Below are 23,066 nucleotides of genomic sequence, written 5' to 3'. Positions count from 1 at the left end.
AGATAAAAAAAGATTATGATAATACAGTAGATCTGCAATAAAAGGAATGTCACCAGGAAAAGAAAAAAAGAGTGTAATAATCATTTATTTTCATTAGAAAGCAACAGTGACAAACTTGCATCTCCTATCTTTCTAATGGCAAGGTTAGCTGTATCATCTACATATACATTGCATTTGTCATCCATAGTCACCCATATTTCTGTAATACATTATTTAAAATTATTGTCATAGCCAGAGACTTTAGGGTGGTGTTTCTTGTGGTATTCAAGCCATTACTATAGCTCATCTCCAAGATGTATATATTTTAGCTTTTCTTAGTTCTGGAATAAATACATAGGATATATTCTGTACAAGAGACCTTACTTGAGATTGAATGAGTGACCAAGTCCAGACCTAATACAATACTATAAAAATGTTCTTACCTGCAAGTAGTTGTGGAAAATCAACATAAATTCGTGAAAATGGATCCTCTTTTTCCTCCAATTTGAAGATCTGGTAGCCGCTTTAGAATATCTAAAACATTATTCTCATACACGTAAGTGAAAGGATTATTATTTCATATCAATTTCAAAGTATTTAAAAGGGGAATCATTAATAACAAATTTATTACCGTTGTTCAGAAAACAAATCCATCAACTATATATGATTGAGACCTTTCCCCGATGAGTATGATTATTGTGGCAGGAAACGTGACTATAACCACCAAGTCCTGAAATTGGACTATAGTGTAAACCGATCTGTATATATAGTGGCAGGAATGATTGCAAACATACAAAATATGATTAACAACATCCCAGGGTAGTTATAATGCCTCAGAATCAAAACTTATGAAAAAATTTACCTTCCTGATTTTTCAGAAGCTATATACCTATCTAGATGACAAGCATCGGATGATTTGACAAGTTCATCATAAAGTCTTTGAAATGCATTCAAGGTTCCTATCAGACAAAGGTACCAAAAGGTACTTTATTAAAGAAAAATAATTAAAAAACAATTTACGGGAATGAGTTTAATTCATACTTACCACCAATCTCCTTCCTGCAACAACTTCCACTTCTTGCAAATCAAACAAATCCCCAACCGAAAGTAAGAAAAAGTAAATAAAAAATTAGGGTTTTGAGTTTAAAAAATACCCAATTTAAAAATCAATCCAACTAGTAATTCAAATTAAAGATCAATTTTATAGCTTACCTACATAGAAATCCAAGCTTTGTGTCTTCGAAGAAATTGAATTGTGCTTCTAGTCGAACGAATCTGGTGAGTGAGAACGAACAAATCGAATATAGTTGACCTCCTTAAAGTAAATTAGTGGAAGTAGAGAGAGTGTAGGGGTGAGATTTAGGGGTTTTGGATAAGGGTGAAAAGGTGTCGAGAGATGAGTGAGTCATGAAGAGTGGAGGTGAGAGTTGAGAGATTAGGGTTCTTGGTGAGAGAGTCCAGAGAAAGAATTTAGTCAGACAGAAAGTTGGGAGAAAGTGAGATTTGTTTTCTAGGTTTTCGTTTGTAGTTAATTTGTTGAAAGAGGGGGAAACAAAAATTTATGGAGGGAGAAAATTTGGTAATAAGTGGGAAAATTTTTAACTAAGGGGAGAAAACATTGCAGGAGCGCGAGATTAATTTTTTAGGAGAACTTAAGACATCGGTTTTAAGAAAATTGATGTTATAAAAATAGAAAGACATCACATTTACGCGGGATGATGTTAATAAAGCTTTTAACATTAGTGGCATAAGTGACCGATGTCTAATATGTGATGTCTATGCACCTTTTTCTTGTAGTGAAATCCCATGTTTTTATCTTACTCGAATGATTTTATAAAAATGTGCGAAGGTTAATTAAACCTTTATTTAAGTCACATAATCCCTTTAAAATTCATAAAATTGTCACAGAACACATAGTCATGCACACAGACAATAATCTCACATATATAATCACGTAACGACTCAGGTCTGATCATATAATTTATCCTTCTTTAATCTTTATCCTTTTCTACGCGTACCGGGTCACGTTCAGCCTGATGGCCCGACGCTCAGCGTTTCGATTACGCTTCTCATTATCATTATCAATCAACACGTCACTTATGACGAAATACTTTATTTACACATTTATTTCATTCAATCGCACATAATTCATATTTTATATTCTTTAACTCCTTATTAGGACGGGTTCTGTTCTACCTGACGGCCCGACACCACAGCTTAACTTCTAAGCTGACTCTTTAAATTGGAACGTTTTTATCTACGCTCCTATATTCTAATATACAGAAAAGAAAATTATTCAGCACTTAGTCACATAATTATAATCACATCACATAACACATACTTTATTGATTTAATTACGTCGCAAAATTCTCAGTCGTCACACATATTCTTGGCGATCCGATCTAAGACAGAGCCTCGGGTTTCCCTGTATGTTCTTCATCATGGTCCTCCTGACGGGTTTCGGGCTTGAGGTGATTATTTTTTTTCCACATGTTCATCGCGGTTTGTATTTGTTCCAGGGTCATGTTTCCCTAAGGATTCAACGAAGTGTCGGCATACATGTGAGTTGATTTCTCAATAGTTATTCTCTGATCTCCTGGTTGGAGAGGTTGGGATGGGGTCCGGTTATAGAGGGCCCTTCTTCCACATCTTCCGTTTTTCCGTCCGTGGGTGGGGCATGGGGTGGTAGGATTGATCAAGAAGTGGTGGCTTTGCTCTTCCTCGTGGTCATGGTTTTCCAAAAATACACAAAAATCACAGCGAAACAGGGTATGTGTTTGTGCAACAATACGTAATTTAGATCTTAAATGCGTAGAAATCACACAAATATGACCCAATATGTATCCACGTATTGTGACTAATATGGCTAAACAAGATTACTAATGATAACTTAGAGACGTAAGCGTTAAATAAAGTAGATCTAAAAAATCAACAATAATCTTACGGAGATGAGAGGTTATGGTCTCCTGGGCGGAGTAGAGAAATTAAAAACAAACACCACCACGGTTCGGAGGTTCGACCCCTTCTTATAGCGCCAATGATAACTCCAAATCTCCCCGGGGTCCTCTCCTTCTTCTATCCGAACTCAACCTCCATTTGTGCAGAAATGACATTGTTTGTGGTATAGCTGTAAGATGGGCTCCTGCAAAACAGAACCGGAGGGGGGTGGCGTCCCCACGGCATCTCCGGCGTGAGAGTAAGATAGGATTTTGGAGAAGGAAGGGTAAGATAGGAATTAAACAGATAATAGTGTTGTGTGTATAGGTGTGTAGATAGAAAAGTTTCAGTAACCCTAATACACCTTTTGATAAGCGTTTTATAGGCTTCCCATTAGGGTTTCGGGTTCGTACCTTGAATCTGGACTGTTGGTGAGTTTTGGATTGTGGAACGCGTGGACGACTGTGATGGGCCAACGGGTCCCCGGATCCGGACCGTTGGAAGGTTCCCGATCCGGGCTACCTGAATGGTGGGGATGTTATCACGTGATCGGGCATCCTTCATTCATTATTTAATTGGGACCTGGGCTTCTCTTAGTGGGCCTAAACTAATATGGGCTGTCAAGTAGCATATGTAGAAAGATTAAATATACAACTTTTCTAATAAAAACAAAATAGTAAGTTGAGTGATTAAAAATGAAGGCAGTAAATTTTGTAGTGAGGTAGGGGCTAGTAGAGCTGGCAATTCGTTTGTTTCGTGTATTTGTGTCGTGTACTTTCGTGTTTCGTGTCATGAATGCCTAATCCAAACCCTAATCGTTAAGAATTCGTTTCGTATTCGTGTACCTTCATTTCGTGTACGTTTCCTGTAATTTAAAATTAATAATAAAATAAAGATAAATAAAATATATATTTAAATATTAAGTTTTTATTAGTCGAGTCTTAAGTCAATAAGTCATAAAGACTCAAGTGCAGTCAATTCTTATGAAATTTAAATTTGAATATATTTTGTATCTATATTCTGTAAATATTATATGTAAAATATTATTGTAAGATATATGTATTCATATAATTTTGATATATTTATTTAAATATTTATTTATTTCGTGTACTTTCGTTTCGTGTCGTGTACCTAAGTGTAAATCCAAAACCGACACTATTTATCCGTATATTTTCGTGTTTGTGTATCAAAAATATCAAACCAAACCCATTATTTTCACGTAATTTTTGTGTCGTGGTATCGTGTCGTATACGAAATTACCGGATGTAGGGTAGTAGGAAGCAGCACACGGAATTATAAAAACAAATAGGGAGCAAAACCAGCCGGCACGCAGCTGTCCTGGGGGTTGGTAATATACACACAAATCTTGGTATCTATAGACACCACCCGAGGGTCATATTTTTCATATGATCGTCTCTCCCTAGTTTTCAAAAGACGTCTACTCTTCCTACAAATCATCTCTCTCACCTCTATATATATACTTACACACATATATATACACATACAACAACCTTAGTTCAGACATCAGATCCTCCTCCTCTGTAAGATTTTTATCTTCTTGATCTGCCCTTTTGCTCTTTCTCTTTCTTTATGTTTCTTGTTTTTTATTTCGGTATTTTTAAGGTTCTTTTGAAAGTGATGTTTGTGTTTTTTTGTTATGTCTCTTTTTTTTTGCTGAATAAATTGTGATCTTTATAGCTTGATTTGTATGTTTAAAGTTGTCAAGATTGTAACTTTAATCTTTTAATTTTGTGGGCTAGCCTAGCTCTAAAAATTTGTTGTCTTTTTATTGGAATGAATTACAAGGATTCATGTGTTGTTATCAAGATTGTATTTTTAAGAAAAAAAATTAAAATATAGCAAAAAGAAAAGATTGGAATTTTAAGTTTGGCTCCTCTTGAGGAGAAGATAGGGGAAGGGTCCTATGTGATTTTGTATTTGTGTTGTGTTCTTTTATGATGTTAGTGAAAGTAACAATTTTTTGATAATTGACTTGTTTGTATTTCTGGATTTGGTCCTTTTTATAGTGTGGGCTAATAACTGGGAGCCTACGAAACAGCTACCTTTCCTCCGATGTATTTGTCTTTTTGATTTGCGTGTAGATTCATGTGTATTTGTACCTTTTAGTGCGTGTTATAACATATGTAGCGATTGAAGTGTTTGTTTACAAATTAGGCTGCTAATTAGTCCAAATAACAACTACAAAGCAGTTATTTGTTTTACTGTGATAAGGGAGTTGTATTGTTGTACTGTCTGGGTGCATCTTACCCTTCTCACGCTTCCGAGGAGCGGATTTTACTGGTTATTTTCGGTTTGGTTTAATTTGGTTGGTTTTTTGCCGCGGGTGTTTACTAAGTGGAATTTATAACAATTCAATACGCATATGAATAATATACTTCACACAGACAGAATGTGTCTGTGTGAAGTATATTATGGAATAAAGGCCTCAAATGTCATTATTTGGGGTCAAATGGCCCTCAATGTCACTTTCTAAATAATTGGCCCCAAATGTCACTCGAAAACGTTGTTTCTGGTGAAGTTTCTGTTATTAATGAAAAATGCGATTTCGTGTTCTGTTTTCAATTTTTTTTAAAAAAAATAAATTGAAAACGCAACTTCAATTCATGTTTAAGGGAGCAAAACGTAATCTCCGGATGAGTTTTTCATAATAACTCATTTTGGATCTGCGTTTTGATTTTTTTTTTTTGCATCCTGAGAAAAACTCGGTTAGAAACTGCGTTTTTACGAAAAACTCGGTTTGAAACGCCGTTTTTATATGCATAAACTCAAGACGAGACTGCATTTTTTACCGAAACAATTTCTGAAATTGCGTTTTCATCAAAAACTCAGTTTGAAATCACGTTTTTCAAGAAAAACACGATACGAAACTGCGTTTTTCTTTTATTAAAAAAAATTTGTTATAGAAAAACTCAACACAAGACTTCGTTTTTCGCCTATTTTTAAAAACTTCACCCGAGACGCCGTTTTCAAGTCACATTTGGGGCCCACAATTCAAAAAGTGACATTGAGGGCCATTTGACCCCAAATAGTGACATTTGGGGCCAACACCCAAGTATATGAGGGGTCAATATGAATATGCTCATTTGGAGCTATATCTGTGATAGGAGTCATGACTAGTATGTGGAATATTCCTTATTGGCATATGAATATTGACTTATATTCCATGAATATTATAATGTTGTGTTTGGTGGGTTGGAATGGAAAGAGAGGATAAGATAATATTTTGTTACAATTTTTCTCCTGTTGAAAACTTAATTTTTATCCTCTGCCTAGTTTAACATCCCAAAAATTTATTTTGAGGTTTGATTATTCCATAAACATGAGTTGGCTCACATTGTTTTTACATATTTCATTTTCACATATACTTTTAACTATGTCCATCTCTTTCACCTCATAACCTCTTATTCCATGCCCTTGCCATTCTTTTCCAAATACTCAAACACCATAAGTATCCCAAAAGTGCTAACTAGTTGCTGAATGTGTTGCGTTTTCAAATTTATATTAAGCATTTAATTAATCAGTATATAAAGATTTAAATTATCATCCATAATTATCATTTAAACGACCTACTACGTTCTTGAAGATCTCTCTTGCACAATGGAACTACAGAGAGCAACACCATGCATTTAACTTGTGTTATATGCTTTGGATATTTACTTCCTCAAATTCTAGGAATGGTTGATTAAGCTGTCTATTGTCAGCTTTGACGTTAAACAATTCATCACTATGAGAGTCCTATTGCTGTAATATATATGTGGTTATTGATGATAGGATAAGTTGAACAGTACAGGGTGTTTTCAAATGTGAGAATAAGCAGACAGACCATTCCTCTTGACTCTTGTTGGTCAAGTGTAGTGGTAACCGGGCAATATATTTATTGTTATTTGAAATTTTTGCACCACTTATTTGAGCAATATTGTTATGAATTCATGTTGAGGGGTTGCTTTTTAACATAAACTGAGCTACTGCTGAACCTGTCTCTCGGTAATTGCAGGTAAACATGTCAACTGTGAGTATTCCTTCCCAATGCATGTTCAGCACTGCCCTCAGGTCCCAGAAGTCAAGTGCTTTTGTCAAGAGTTCTCCATCCATAGCATTTGTGAAAAACATTTCTAAGTCCTTCGGATTGAAAACAGGCAATGGCTTTAAAATTTTTGCAATGGCTGCGTACAAGATTAAACTGGTGACCCCAGAAGGTGTGGAGCACGAATTTGAGGCTGAAGATGATTGTTACATCCTAGATGCTGCTGAGGAGGCAGGTGTGGAGCTGCCATATTCTTGCAGGGCAGGTGCATGCTCTACCTGTGCTGGAAAGATCATTGAAGGCTCTGTAGACCAGGCTGATGGATCCTTCCTTGATGACAAACAAATGGGAGAGGGTTACTTGCTTACTTGTGTTTCCTACCCGAAATCCGATTGTGTGATCCACACCCACAAGGAAGGCGATCTGTATTAAGTAATAGCATTAGGTTGCTGCTTGATGCTTAAAAATGTATTTCTAGTGATGATCAGGATTGTAGCTTGTTTTAAACTTGATACTTTGGAAGTTTTCAGTCTTGTTTGTTGAATTATACAATTTCAGAATTTCTTCATGGTTACTATTTTCAATCCACTTATATGTGTTTCTTTTGTTGGACAAAACTAAGAAGTTTGAGTTTGGTTGCTTAGATAAACCTAAACGCGTGTTGGTCTGCTAATCTAGCTCTTTTGATTCTGTTGGAGCAAGTTAATTAACTCATTTCATTATCTCCGGACGAGAACAAAGATTTTTCGAGTAAAAACCTATGCCGCATTAGGAGTACATTATATGGTTTGCTATAGTTATGAGCAAATTACTAATTTCTCCAGCACACAAGATTGATTGTCAACTTGGTACCTTTATCCTCTCGTCACTTTTTTTTCCTGACTTATTTTTTTCATTTTTTTCTTCGCATAAAATGGATAAGTTGCACTTTAAATTTATAAGTAATTCTTTTTATGTTATTTCAAGCAAGCTCTTTATGTTCTTAAGTTGCTTTTTAATCCCATTGAAAAATATGTAAAAAATTACTTGGTAAAATTAAAGCAATTGTAAATAAATTATTTGATAATACAATAAAAAGTTATGATTATGCCTCCTCAAAGCATGTCGCTTAAATACGGTTTATCTTGTTTCACGTGATTTGAAGGCTATTTCGTGAGTCCGTAGGGTTTACCCAGTACGCACTCAAAAGGTAGCAGCTGCGGGTTATCTACCATTAAAAAAAATAATTTTGGTTTAAGAAATTGTTTTTAGTACTTCTGAATAAAGTTATTTATCAGTTTTTGCATGCAATCTAGTTTTGCATGCAATCTAGTTTTACAACTTAAAATATGCACCTCTTGTAGCAACCTTAGAATTTTGAACAGCAATTTTAAAAAGGGTTACAATTTCGTACATTATTTTCATACTAGCAATATAGCCCGCCCACGGTAATTTATCATTATATACAATATTAATTCATATATTTTAATTATGTATTCACTATATATTTTAATATTTTAAAAAAACTATAATAGGTAAAAAATAAGTTGATTTTTGTCCAAATAAAGATGCTATATAATTTTTTTTTTAACGAGATCGGTATTGGTCATATTAATTTTGATGAATTTTCATGTTAATTTAAGATATGAAATCTATTATATATATAATAGAGCAACTAGGGGGCTTGATGAGACATTTTATTCTTATTGATATTACTAAAGTACTCTTATAATGGTATGTTAATAATTATTTCATTTAATATGCATGTATTAATTGCATGCAACTTAATATGCATGTATTAATTAGTTTGACTCATTATTACCTATATTTATTACTACTTTATTATCTAACATTAACAATTTATCACTATATATATGCATATATTTATCTCATTACTCCTTCTATTTTTTATTATATGATATTTGACTTTTTAGCACACATGTTTAGGATGTTTGACCATATAATTAAAATAATTTTTTTCGAAAAATTCTTTTTGTGAATAAAAGTTTTGATCTCATATTTTTATTCAAAAAAAGAATTTTTTAAAAATCATAATTCTAATTATGTGATCAACCCTCGTAAATATGTGTGCCGTATATTAAAAAATAGAGGGAGTATGATGAGTGGCGGATGGAGGATTTTGACAAAGGTGTGTCACTGATGGTCGCAAGTCACAACGGTGGTTTGATTTCTGCAGTTAAAATTTAAGTTCTTGCTAATTTGAAATTGTGATCCCGCCTTGAGTAGCAGAATCATTATTAGAAAAGGGCCAGAATTATCTATGACTAGGTTTTGTTGTAGCCTCCTAGTATAAAAAAGTCTTACAAATTTTAATTAAAATTTAGGATTAATAGTATTTTTTTGTAATATTTACACAAACACCTTTTAAACTTTTATTATATCTCACAAAATTTAAGAATAAAAACTAGAATTTTAAAAATAAGATTAAGAAGTTAGAGATTTAATGAGTTGAAACAAGAGTTTGATATGTAAAACTTGAAAACACACAATTTTTTTTAAAAAAACTTCTTTTGAAAAAAATGGTGTGTCATTTGACACACCATGTCACTCAGTGCATCCGCCACTGAGTATGATAATATGAGAAACTATTATAATTAAATATATTTATCATAAAACGGCGAAAACTAAATATAAACGAAGATCGGACTGAAAATTTTAAGGCTAAATGTGATATATTACTAAAAAAATTCAAACATATTTAAATATAACAAATATAGAACTTTCATTTTTATTGGAAAAACATTTGAACAAACTCGAGGATCATTAATATTTTGACACATACTTCCCGTTCATGAAATCATCGGTCTCACAACATATATTTCCGTCAAGATCAACAATCATGTAATTCACTTATCGCACCTTAAACAAAATACATTAGTTATTTTAAAAAATAAACAATTCATTCGCATTTGTAATATGTGTGGTGAAAAAGACTGACATTCCCTATAGTGAATACTGCAAACCCGAAATAAGAAATTAAAACAACTACAATAAATGAACTAAATATTTTCTTATTCGATTAACATGATCTTGTCAAATAATTATAAACGTCCATACTCGATGACACCAATTGTAGAACTCCAAAATTCAAAATACTTCAAAGTACAGAATTTACGAATATTATACATCCGTTATTGGATCCAAAATTAGAAAAAAAAGATAATCTCACAACATAACATATACTTCATTTATGTAATATGAACATGGTCTTTAGAAAATATTTGTGCCTCGCACAGGTAACCGTAGAAGCTGATACTTACAATAGAGGTCATTGCACACACAAAACTAACTTCTCACAAGTCATAACGTGCTATATATATTTAACAAATATGTATACAACTTTTAAAATATTTCAAAATAGAGCATGCCCGTGCCTCGCACGGGCTATAAAGCTAGTTATATTTGACAAGACAAATGGACCTGAAAAAATATCTTAATCTATCTCTTGAATTTTTGCTTTAACAGGTTCAACATATTAATCCTTGAAAAAACTAAACTAATAGTAATCACAAACATATAACTAGTAAATGAATCCCATTTTTAATAATTTTTATCAAGTTTGCAACATTTTAAGTGCGGGAATTAAAATGAAATGTGACTTTTATTGTGTTAGATCATTTTCTTTAGTCCTAAACTAAGCAAACTACACTTTTAAGAGCACAAATACCAAATTAAAAAAAGAAATGAAAACTTGTCTAAGAACTTTTATCAAACAACTGAAAAGCACGGGCCCAAAACAATCAAAAATAATAACACAATCAAATCTTAGTACATAACTATGAGTACAAACGCCAAAATTAATACAAACACCAAAAACATCACGGGGGCCGGTCTACAACAAACGTTGGTTATAGACCGGTATACAACAAACGTTTTTCCACTGTTGGATGGTGGATCTAACGGCTGGTAATTGAAACAGCATAAAGGGGACCGCGGAAATTTTCAGTGGTCCGGGGTAATTACGAAAATACACCTAGCCCACGGGCTGCGAATAATTTATGCGATTGGTGTCGTTTCTTGTTTGCCTAATCCCTAACATGAAGGAATTTACGGATGAGCGGAAGCAAGATATAACAATTATTCCGTAAAATCATGTATCACAAATAAAGAAAAACATATAAAATCAAGGGAGCGGAGGAATCGTAATCATATCTTGAAATCGAAGCTTTATAACAATGGATGCTAGCAGTTGCTCCTCAGAGTGTGAAGCACTCTACTGGTATCCATCAAGAATAATCCTTTGATGAAGCTTTTATAAAGATGAAGCTTTATTAAAGTGGTGCCCTTTTCTTTTGAGAGAGAGATGAAGAATAAGGAGAGGGTGACAACTAAGTTTTCACAAAAACACAAGTGCATTCCAAAACCCTTCTCATCTCATTCTTTACATAGGGCTCACTAGGTTTTCATATAATTAATATATCAATATATATTATTATATAAATCCTACACTTTATCTTATAAAATGTTTAAATAATAATTAAAACTATTTTAATCATTATTATTTTTATAAACTCTTTAGAAAATAACTTGCTCTCTCAAAATACCTTCATCAATAAATTAATCTTTTTATGATGTGACCCTGTAGGTTCAATATTAAGTCGGTAGTAGAAATAAATAATAATAAACCTTCTATTTATTATTTATATGAATTCTAAAATTCATTAAATATAATTAACTGATTAATTATATTTATTCTACATCGTGAGTGATGCTTCTCATCATATCGCGACTATCCGGATAATATAAATTTACTGCTTGGAATACCAAGAACCTGTTAGTGATCTGTTACCGTATAATGTATTCCTTATGCCCTTCCAATATCCTGATTAAATACAAGGCATGGATCTCGTGTCAGGCCTATCAAATTTAATCATATTATTTCTTATTCATAATGCAAAGTTCATATTAATGCAAATTAGAAACTCCTTTCTAATTTCATACACTCTGGCCAGAGATTCCAGAACTCGCATACTAAGAATAACATATGATATTCTCTTCCTCCACTGGAAGGGGTAGATCCTCTATTGATGTTAACTATCTCCATACACAAATCCCTATGCCCAGAATAGACCTAATAGATGTCCTTGAAACTAAGGACTAAACCAAAGCACATTTCATTATATACACGATAACTTTAACGATCTCAAGTCTAAGGACACTTGTACAATTATCACTCAATGAATAACTATTGACACGTGAGTAATCTCCATTAGTTGTCAAACTTATCGAGTCATGTTCAGTGAACTTATTCCCTAATAAGCACCTACATACTAGCTATAGTGTCACTGTAATATCTGGGATATATCGTGCAATTATTTTGGTTAATAAATAAATATTATGCATGTTCAGTATGTATTCTGTGAATTATTTGTTAAGTGCTATATGTGTTTGGGTGATTAAAAATAATATAAATTGAGTATTTTAATTTTTATATGTCCAATATAAAATATAGATAATTGTCATATCTTTCTATTTATTTTTATGTTGATTTATGATTTTATAGAAAATTTATGGATTCAATAAATTCTTTTTCCGAGTATTTTTAAATCATTTTATATAATCGGGAACCAGCCGACTTCACCCGTTTTTATATTTTTATAACCCGAAACTCTTCCGAGAACTCCTTCCTAACCTAATTGCAACATTCCGAGCATTTTTCATGTTTTGACTTTTTCGATCCGGCTTACGGTTTGTACTGTGGGGGTCCGGGCGCAATATTTTCGATACAAAATTTATTTCGATAAATCAATAAAACTCGTATTTTTGATAAACGTGATCTTTTTATTAAACTATTATAATTATCACCTTATAATAAGTGTAACCAGGCGCTGAGACCAAGACCGCAGTACAAATTGTACAGATTTGGATAATTATCCCGAAACCGGTACCGTTTTGGATCTGTTTTTATAAATAAACGTACTATTTATATCCGGTATGATCCAACGGGGTACAATATTCCGTAAATATAAATAGCCCTTACCGTATTTTATTTTTTACAAAAAATCATTTGTAGCCAGTAATTATATAATTTTACAGAGAAAAACCCCAATTTCTTTTAACCTTCTGAGAATCAAACTATAATTTCGAGGTGTTATTGAAATATGTTCGGGAAGCTCTAGTAACCAAAACGAAGGATTTAAGGAGTACTATCAGATTTTTCAAGTTTCAGAACTGTAGAAATCAATGTTTATTTTCTATATTTTTATTTATTTTTGAATTATTTTGATTAAAATTATGAATTTTTGTTCGGATGATTGTTTGGATGATTTGATGATTGCATGTTGTAGAGATTTTCTTCTTGATGATTTTGATATATTATATGACTAATTTGGAGTTCAATAACATGTTCAAAATTGGGTTTAATTTTCGAATTTCAAAAGTAGGGTTATAACCCGTAAGAATGTTCTTAATTGAAATTTGGGCATTTTTGTTCTAGGGGTTATTAGATGTTTTTGTTGATTGTATCGTGTTCCTTTTTGAATTTGCAATCGATTCATGTACATTAAAACAACTGACGATTCCTGGTTTGCTCGAATCGAAGCAAACAAAGTTCGCCGGTTCGGGTTTAATTTTCGAATTTCAAAAGTAGGGTTATAACCCGTAAGAATGTTCTTAATTGAAATTTGGGCATTTTTGTTCTAGGGGTTATTAGATGTTTTTGTTGATTGTATCGTGTTCCTTTTTGAATTTGCAATCGATTCATGTACATTAAAACAACTGACGATTCCTGGTTTGCTCGAATCGAAGCAAACAAAGTTCGCCGGAACCGGCGAACTTCTCAGCCAATTTCCGACCAACTTCGGGGTTATTAGAACGATTTGATTGTTGGGTTGTGTTCCTGGTGATTAGGAGAAGTGATCTGGAGTTTGTGGAGGTGTGAGGATCCCGGGAACGCCGTCTCCGGTGAGACAGGGCGTTTTCCGGCGACGGGGTTGTAAAATTGCACTTTAGTCCCTACACTTTTGAAAACGATGAAGTTTGGTCCCTGAACTTTCCAGAATTTGCAAAAATAGGACTGCTGTTTAAAAATTATTTAAAAATCATATTTTCCATTTATTTTAATTATAGAAATTCATTTTTAATTATTAAAAATTCTAAAAAATAATTTTTTAATTCCAAAAATTATTTTTAATTCAACAATAAATATGAATTAATTAGTTAATTAATTTTAATTAATAATTAATTAATTAGTTGCTCAATTAATTCAAAAATTAATTGATTTAATTATTTATTAATTGATTTCAATTAATTATTTAATAAGATTTAATTATTTATTTTTGATTTAAAAATTCTGAAAAATAATTTCGAGCTTTAAAATATTATTCTAATTGTTTTCAAGGCTCGATAATTATTAAAAAATTATTTTAAAGCCAGAATTGGCCAACCGAACCCTGTTTATTGTTTCAAAAATGGTTCAACGGCCCGTTTAAATTCCGAAAAATATTTAAAAATTCGTGTTAAGTATTTGAAAAATCCTTTTAACATCAAACCTCCTTTGAAAAGTATTTTGAATCAAGTATCTTACGTGTTATGTGTTATATGTGCATTGATTAACATGTTAAATGCGTATGTGTATGTTATATGACTGTTTTGATCATATCTTTCAATCTGTAAATCGGATTTGGGTAAAACGAAGGGTAGATAGAAGCTTATATCGAGTAGAATCATATGAGTTAAGTATTGATAGATACTTATGCTATTTGAGCAGAAGAGGCAAGGCGTAGGAAAGGGAAGCAAGTAATCGAGGAATAAGAGGTTGTGATTGAAAGCTAGTAGAGTGTAGCAAGCTAATACAAGGCAAGTGTTCTGAACTTTCCCGATATATACTGTGAATAGTTGATAGTTCTGTTTTATATTGCAAGTGCTTTGAAGCACCGAACCCTAAACCTTGATTCCAGTTGTTGATCTTTGAGCCGTAAACCTTATTTTTCTGAACCATTGAATTGAATACCCGAATACGAACCACAGATATACGATACTACTCCACAAATACATACAAACTAAATACTGAACACTGAACCAGGATTACTTAAATACTCAAACCATTCTACCTTATACATTGAAATACCAAATCCTTGTAACTCTGAAACTTTGATTCTTTTGTTATCCAATTCTTTCAACTCCTGATAGCCATTCTTTGTAATTTCCATATTGTTTCCTTGTAAAAATGGAAACCATCCCATGATTGGATATCCAATGTTATTTATGATTCTGTTCTTTGCTTTACATTGTTTATTCTGTTATTGTGATAGAATTGGATTGTTTTATAAAATTATGGACCAGATTCGTGGTCAGACCAGATTGATGGTCAAGTTAGGCTAATGTGTGCCTTGGATCCAGTAATTAGAGCAGAGTTGTGAGCCTTGCTCGGGGTTAGTGCGTGACTGATCAGCAGCCTAACCTTGGTTTTTAAAATGAAAATCTAATATCCAATTCTAAATCATTATTCATTGTTCACCTGATAACTTAACTCATTTCACCTGATCATTATTTATTATCAATATTGTCAATGTGACTTGCTGAGTTAGTTAGTTCATTTGTGCGATTTTGTTTATACTCTTTTCCAGTTAAGAAAGAACCGGTTGGTAGCGAGGATCCCCAATCCAGTGTGAGAGCTAGGATTCTAGGTTGATCGGAATAAGCTAGCTAACGGCTTTTGGAATAGTTTAAGTTTGTGTAGTTTATAATAATATTTAATATTCAGTTGTAAGTTTAAATAGTTGGGATTTGGGCATTTGTAATATAAGTGTGTGTATTTGGCTTGTGTGCATACTTTAAACCTGTTGTGATCTGTGGTAGTCGGTAAGTAGGGTCACTGCATATTATTATTATCTTTATTATTATTATAAGAAGGTTATAAATAAGGTATGTGTGTGTGCGGACCCCAAACTTCTGACCCGGGTTTGGAGGGCGCCACAGGTTTGGTATCAGAGCTATAGGTTATAAGTCACTGACACAAGCCTAGATTGATGGGAATGGGTAGAGGGTTAGGATTAGAAGTAAGGAAGTAGAAAGATAGAATGTCGAGAGGTTGAGTGCAATGGTATAACATGTATTAGTATGATTCGCGTTGTGGTTCGAGATTCCTATTTTATGATATGATTTCAGATAGCAGCGATGGCCGACTCTTTCATCCCAGTACTAGCTGACCACTCTGAGCCCTCAGTTGGAGGACCATCTCAGATCCACGTCCTGTTGCTCCTCCAGTGTTGGCTATTCTACCACCAGCTGTATTGCAGCTCGTACCACTGCAGGCCATTCCACCCCCGGGTATGAGGCCACCTATTAGAGGACCCCCACCTGGCTGATTCAGATTCTATTGGGTATTCAGTTACAGATGCCCCATTCCAGTCTACATTGCATCCTGTTCCTTATTACCATTATGAGGCTCTTCTTCTGGAACGTGATTCCCTGTTGGCAAGATTCGAGAGCTGCAGCATATAATCAGGACTATAGATGTTGATCATAGTGTGAGGGAGCTTCGAGAGGAGATCCATGTGACACGCAGGATTCTTGAGACCATACTGTATGGAGCTACATTAGCCGGCCCTGATGCATTTATGGGATAGGCTAGGGAGGTGATGGAGTGTAACACCCCCAGATCCGGGGTCGGGGATCCGGGTCGTCACGGTCTTTCTTTCCACAATATCACTTCACTTAATTAATAATAAATAACCTTATGCTGTGACCCCACACTAACACACACCACAACCCGTTATAGTCTCAGAGATGAAATTTAAATAAGTACAAGTCTTTGAATCCACAATTTAAAAGTTATTACAACCCAAAATGATTACTTGATAAATTTACAGTTAATTGCCATTATCTGCCACAAGTTATAATTATACATAATTGATTCTCAAAAATAGAATGCCTGATCTACCAATAGATCTACCTCTGCAGCTATAGCAGCCACAACATCATCGGGAAGACGCGGGACGCTTCCCATGCACTTGCGCTGGGTCTGCTGGAGTCTGGCCATCTTTCCTAACTGTTGTTGTGTGATGAAGAAATAAAGCAAGAGTGAGCCTTACAGCTCGCAAGATAATATATAGTGATAACAATAATATAAGTATCTAAATGGATACTTACTAGAATCTTTTATCGTGTGTAAGATAATTACTAGTATATACTTACTAGTATATGAGCCTTCTCATAGTACTCATGAAAGTCTTGGTCAAAAGAAATGAACCAAGTTTGATATCTTAATGCGATGAAGTCGCAAAATATTCAGTATATATACATATATACTTTTCAAAATATTGGAAGTCCTCTTCCATGCATAATATACACAAAATCCCAGTGTATAACTGTATATATAAAAAAATATCGTTGCAAGGTGATCTCATACATCTAACCTTGTCTCAACGTTTTTCTGAAAATCTTTGTCATTCATAAGACAATTATTAACTAGATATAAGTTTAAAAGATGAGGTTACCAAATACCCCAATATACTTATATCTTTCCCAATACTACTTGAACTACCACCGTTCAAGTTATAACCAGTTTCAAAAGTTCATCACATAGATGAGACTACAAGACAAGATTTGAATAGATTCAATCTTTGAAATATTATTGAATGAAATAAAGTTACGAGATACTTTATTTAGTCCCGATATATATATATCCACATATATATATCTCTTAAACATTTCCTGGAACCTCTGTTATGTAAAGTATGAACAGAGTTTGAAACATCCAATGAATTTTGGAAAGGAAAAGAATTTTGGCATAAACCCGATATCTCGCTGATCAGGCAAAGATACCAATAAGTAACCTTTTCTACTGTAGATGGATGAATTCCTCACCGGTCATCACCCTGGCCGCATTAGGACCTCGCGCTAGACCGTACCCCGGCCCCTCACGCGTTGATGGACTGCCACCCAGCCACTTACACAATAATAGACCGTACCCCGGCCTGTCGCTTATGCCGACTCAATGAGATGGGCTTACTTCCCGAACGTTGGGCAAGTAATCAATTCATTTACCAAATCTGCAACCTCGTTGCGAATATAAAATACACCACAGAGCCGGATTCCCCAGGTTTTGAGCGAGTATTTAAATCCCCTTTAAAAAGGAAGATCTTAAATATAAAAATGAGTTTTGGGATCCGCTCTGACTTTTAAAAATCATTTTGAAGACTCGAAAACACTTTAAAGAGTGTTTGGAGTAAGGCTGATTTAATGAAGTAAATCAGTCCCCAGAATATTTAGAAAATGACTGAATATTATTATTTAAATAATATTCCCATAAAGAATAATCTTTATAAAAATAATTGAAGTAGAAGTATTAAAATTTATACTTGAAACGAGTATTAAATAACCAAAGATATACTTATATGAAAGTATTATCTTTATTTGAATAATCGAAAATAAGTTTGATTATTGACACCTTATTCTTTAATAAAATAAAGAATATACCTCAGCAAATAATCGGAGTCATAGATCCTCAAATGAATATTCAAATAATATTCATAATAATATAAAAGAGTCATAAGTCCTCGAATGAATATTCAAATAATATTCAGATAAATAAATAAAAGGAGTCATAAGCCCTCGAATAATATTCGAAATAATATTCAATAATAAAATAAAGTTTCAAGTTATCGAATAAACCTTATTCGATTAATAGTTTGGAAAACTATAACCATATATATATAAATATATAAATATATATATATATATATCCATATCCATATATATAAAATCTACTCGGGATCCTCGACTCCCGGTTTTTTAAAATATTTTCACCTTTGGGTCCCTATACTAAGGGTATATGCAAGTTACCGCTATCCTCTAGCATAGGTATTATCAACTGAACCAACAGATATATATTGAAAGAATATGAAACAGGCATGCATATATATACCATAGCAGCATGCTTCAATATATTGCAACATTTGCTAATATAACATCATGCATCTATCGCAAGATAATGCATATACATATATACATCACAACAACAGTATAACGGGTAGAAAACTTGCCTGAGTGCTCCCGGATAGACTTACGCTTAGAGTGGGTCCGATAACCTATGAGCAACAACATAAGTCGGAATTAAACCCCGGTCGCTTAAGAAACTAGACTTTAACCATTTAGAGTCCTAATGTTCGCTTTCGCGCTTAACGGTTTACTTAAGTCGCTCGAGTACTCTCGGCTCCACTATTTTTAATAAATTAACCATTAAGGGTTTTATGGAGATTCTTTCGCGAGTACCTTACCAACTACCTAATCCACCTTACATAATTGTTTCATACTCCAATTTGTCCTTTAAGGTCTTTAACCAAGGTTTCAAAGTAAGGCGAGGGGAAAAGTTTCGTTCGCGAAACGCCGTTACTTGAAACGGTCGTTTCTCCTAAACCGTGCATCGGAATCGAACGAACTACATATCAAAACGAAGCTCGTAACATGAGCTATCTAAACATCGCAGTGGTCATAATCTAGCAGGGGGTTCTCGGGTCCTAATGTTATGCACAAAAACAGTCCAAAGAAAATCGGACGTTACGACGGCTATGTTTACGCGATTACCAATGTTTAAACTACTCCAATTAACCACCAACCAACTCATAACCATCAATACAACAAAACTTCACCTAAACCATACCACATCAGTCCATAATCTCCAAGGTTTTCAACTCAAACAACCACAATCAAGACCTATGAACTATAATCAAGCTTCAATTACCAAAACACTTCCAAATCAAACCAAACTACTAATAATCACAATCCATGCTTCTCATTTCACAACACCAACCATTAAACTTACTAACAAATAAAGTAAAGGCTAGGGTTTGAAGTTTATACCTTCCTTGGGAGGTGTTAAGTTGCTAGGAAGCCTTAGGGAGCCTCCTACAAGCTTGATCTTTCCAAAGAAATCAAGAACACAAAGTTAGGCTTTGAAGTTTCTAAAAGTCCGATTTAAAGAACTGTAAAAATGAGGGTCTTACCATGATTATTTGGACGAGACTTGTGAACAAGAGTTGTAGGCCATCTCAATACCTTTCCAATGAGCTATAGAACACAATATTTAAGTGAGAAATGAAGGAGATACAGCAGTTTTAGTGTTCTGATTCTGTTTTGGCCGAGAGCATGAAGAACAATGCCTTGGTTTCTTTTTGATTTTGATGAAAAATGATTTGCTTGGCTTGGTTGCTTGGTTTTTGTGCTTGCTTTAGTCAATTACCTTCTTGCCCTTGAATTTGTGTGGTTACAAAGCCACCACACCTCCTTCCTTCCCATGTCATGCTTATGTCACCTTGCACATGTCATAATGCTCCCACTTGTCCACACCTTGTGGTTTGATGATGTCACAATCCCTGGCTTCTTGTACAAGCTTGTCTCTTGGTCACTTATTTATTTTACGGTTCGCTTATCTTTCGTTCTCGTTTATCGTTTGAGGGATCATACCCGGGATCTTATTACTTAGGTTCCCTTAACCTTTCTCAATATATTATATTCCTTTTATGATCCTCTCCTATAATCCTTTAATTTAAATCCTTTTTATCCTGTTACCTTATACTCAATTCTCTCCGTATCTTGTGAATTTCCGGGAAAAATCAAAGTGTTCGGATTTGGATTCTGACGATCTTTACATACACTTATATCCCATATAAAGTACTAATAAAATCTCAGAATATCCATATCAGAACCCCTACATAGTGTGGCATGAAAAGTTTTCTCATTCAGCAAAAACACTATTCATAAGGGTTTCAAAAATTTCCCAAAAATTGGGGTTATTACATGGAGGACCTCGAGAGGCTAGACGGACCAGAGTTTCCTTGGAGTTAGAGACAGAGACACAGAGATGGAGATGCTGAGTAGTGTTGTTATGGTTGTTTATTATGTACAGTAGTGTGTAGTATGTATCAGTAGACTTTGTGGTTGTATTTATAGACTAGATCTGCTAACTAGTGAGTAGGTTTGTTGTAACCTTTTGCTTTTACTTCTGAAGCGTTTTTATGCTTGTACTACCTAAAATTTTGATCTATATATATAACAGTACCTTTTCCTTTCCAATATTATCATTTACATTACTGCACCTGTTTTACTTTACTTTACTTATTGCACCAGTTATACCTCTTGTGATACCATGTACCCTAACCCCTTAACTGTTTACATTCTGTAAAGAAGTATGCAATTTACTTAGTTCAACTGTTACAACTGTTTTCAAAAAGAGATATTTCTATTTTACAAAACTCTTCTTTAATGCAAAGAATTTGATTTAAAGGCTAAATTAGTTGTTTGATTCTTTAAAGAAAATGCCTCCCAGAAGAAATAACCGTTCCAACACCCAGAATGAAGAAACTAACAACCACAACTAAATTAATACCAACCAGAATGTAAACCCAGGACCTATAGACCCAACAGTAGCCCATATTCTTCAGACCTTGGCTCAACAAACAGTTCACCTGACTCAACAGCAACAAAGACAGACCAACCCCCAGGTATCTTTCAAAACTTTTCAGGCGGTGAATCCACCGGAATTCAAGGGTTCCTTAGATCCAATTGAAGCAAATGTTTGGTTAAAGGAAATAGAGAAGTCGTTAGATTTAGTTAAGGTAAAGGAAGAATAAAAGGTTGAGTTTGCAAGTTATTATTTGAAGAATGAGGCCACCTACTAGTGGGAAACTGTGAAGACATTGGAAGGTACATATGCTATTACTTGGGAAAGGTTAAAAGAATTATTTTTAGAAAAATATTTTCCCCATTTTGTTCAGGACCAGATGGAGTTGAAGTTTTTGGAGCTAAAGCAAGGAAGTATGTCGGTAGCTGATTATGAAAGTAAGTTTGAGGAATTGTCAAGATTTGTGCCATCATATGTGGATACTGACAGGAAGAAGGCCAAGAGATTCGAGCAAGGTCTGAAGTCATGGATCAGAGGGAAGGTAGCCATATTTGAATTGGATACCTATGCAGGAGTTGTACAGAAGGCCATGATTGCAGAAACAAAGAGCGAGATGTCACAAAAAGAGAAGGAAATTAAGAAAAGAATGTTTGAAGGGAATGAAGGACAATCATAACTAGGGAAGTTTCCAAATTTTAAGAAGGGCAAGTTTCAGCCAAGAAGGCATTCTAATTTCAAGAAGCAGAATACGGGCGATGGAGCTCAAGGAAACTGTCCAGCCAATATGAATCAACCAAATTAGTTGAAGCTAACTTTTCCAGATTGTCAGGTATGTGGGAAGAAGCATGGAGGAGTTTGTAATAAGTTGAGTGTGGTTTATTTCAAGTGTAATCAGAAAGGGCACTATTCGAGGGAGTGCCACAACCAGCCAGCAAGAGAGCAAGTGAGCAAGGATCAGCCTACCCGAAATCTAACAGTTAAGGTTCCAGCCATTGGGTTTACATGTTTTCAATGTGGAAAGCCATGACATATAACTAGGGATTGCAAGACACCAGCCCCAGTCAGTAATACATTGAGGATTATGGGATCTACTCCAGGAATGAATGAGACTCCAAGGGCTAGAGTTTTTGATATGTCTGTGAAGGACACTATTCAGGACACTGATGTTGTGGCAGGTACGCTTAATGTGAATTCTTTATGTGCCAAAGTGTTAATAGATTCAGGAGCAACTCGATCATTTATTTCTCAAAATTTTGTTAGTAAGTTAAATTGTCCAGTTGAGTAATTAAATGAAATAATGACTGTGGAATTAGCAAATCAAGAACGTGTATCTGTTAATTAAGTTTATGGGAATTATGAAATTGAGATTTCTGGTAATAAGTTCTGTGTGGATTTGATACCATTTAAGCTAGGAGTTTGACGTTATCGTAGGAATGGATTGGTTATCTAAGCATGATGCCCATATAGACTGTCGTAATAAGAAGGTAATTGTAAAGACGCTAGACGAAAGGATAGTAACGTTTAAGGGCCAGAAGCAAGCAAAGAAGTTCTTAGTGATGATCCAAATTAAAAGTTTGCTACGACAAGGATGCGGGCATTTCATTGCATATGTAATTGATAAAAGTCAGGAGCCAACAAAACTTGAAGATATTCCGGTAGTCAATGAATTTCCAGACGTGTTTCCCGATGAGTTACCAGGACTTCCTCCAGACAGCGAAATTGAGTTTGCAATCGACTTAGCACCTAGAACGGAACCAGTAT

General features: G+C 34.2%; 1 protein-coding gene across 1 annotated transcript; it reads left to right on the top strand.

The window, feature by feature from the left end:
• The first annotated feature begins 4,249 nt into the window (after window positions 1-4,249).
• On the top strand, window positions 4,250-7,529 carry LOC141708093 (ferredoxin, root R-B2-like). Its single transcript, XM_074511573.1, has 2 exons — window positions 4,250-4,457; window positions 6,932-7,529. Exon 2 carries the CDS (start codon window positions 6,938-6,940, stop codon window positions 7,391-7,393), a length of 456 nt encoding a protein of 151 aa, XP_074367674.1. The 5' UTR covers window positions 4,250-4,457; window positions 6,932-6,937; the 3' UTR covers window positions 7,394-7,529.
• Window positions 7,530-23,066: the final 15,537 nt, after the last annotated feature.

This window comes from Apium graveolens, chromosome 2 (assembly GCF_009905375.1).
Source record: "Apium graveolens cultivar Ventura chromosome 2, ASM990537v1, whole genome shotgun sequence".
Classification (NCBI taxonomy): domain Eukaryota; kingdom Viridiplantae; phylum Streptophyta; class Magnoliopsida; order Apiales; family Apiaceae; genus Apium; species Apium graveolens.
Note: the sequence above shows the minus strand (reverse complement) of the source record. Positions and strands in the feature narration are given on the sequence as shown.

Excerpts from the sequence above, each read along its gene's own strand:
- LOC141708093 (XM_074511573.1), top strand. The coding sequence starts at position 6,938 with ATGTCAACTGTGAGTATTCCTTCCCAATGCATGTTCAGCACTGCCCTC.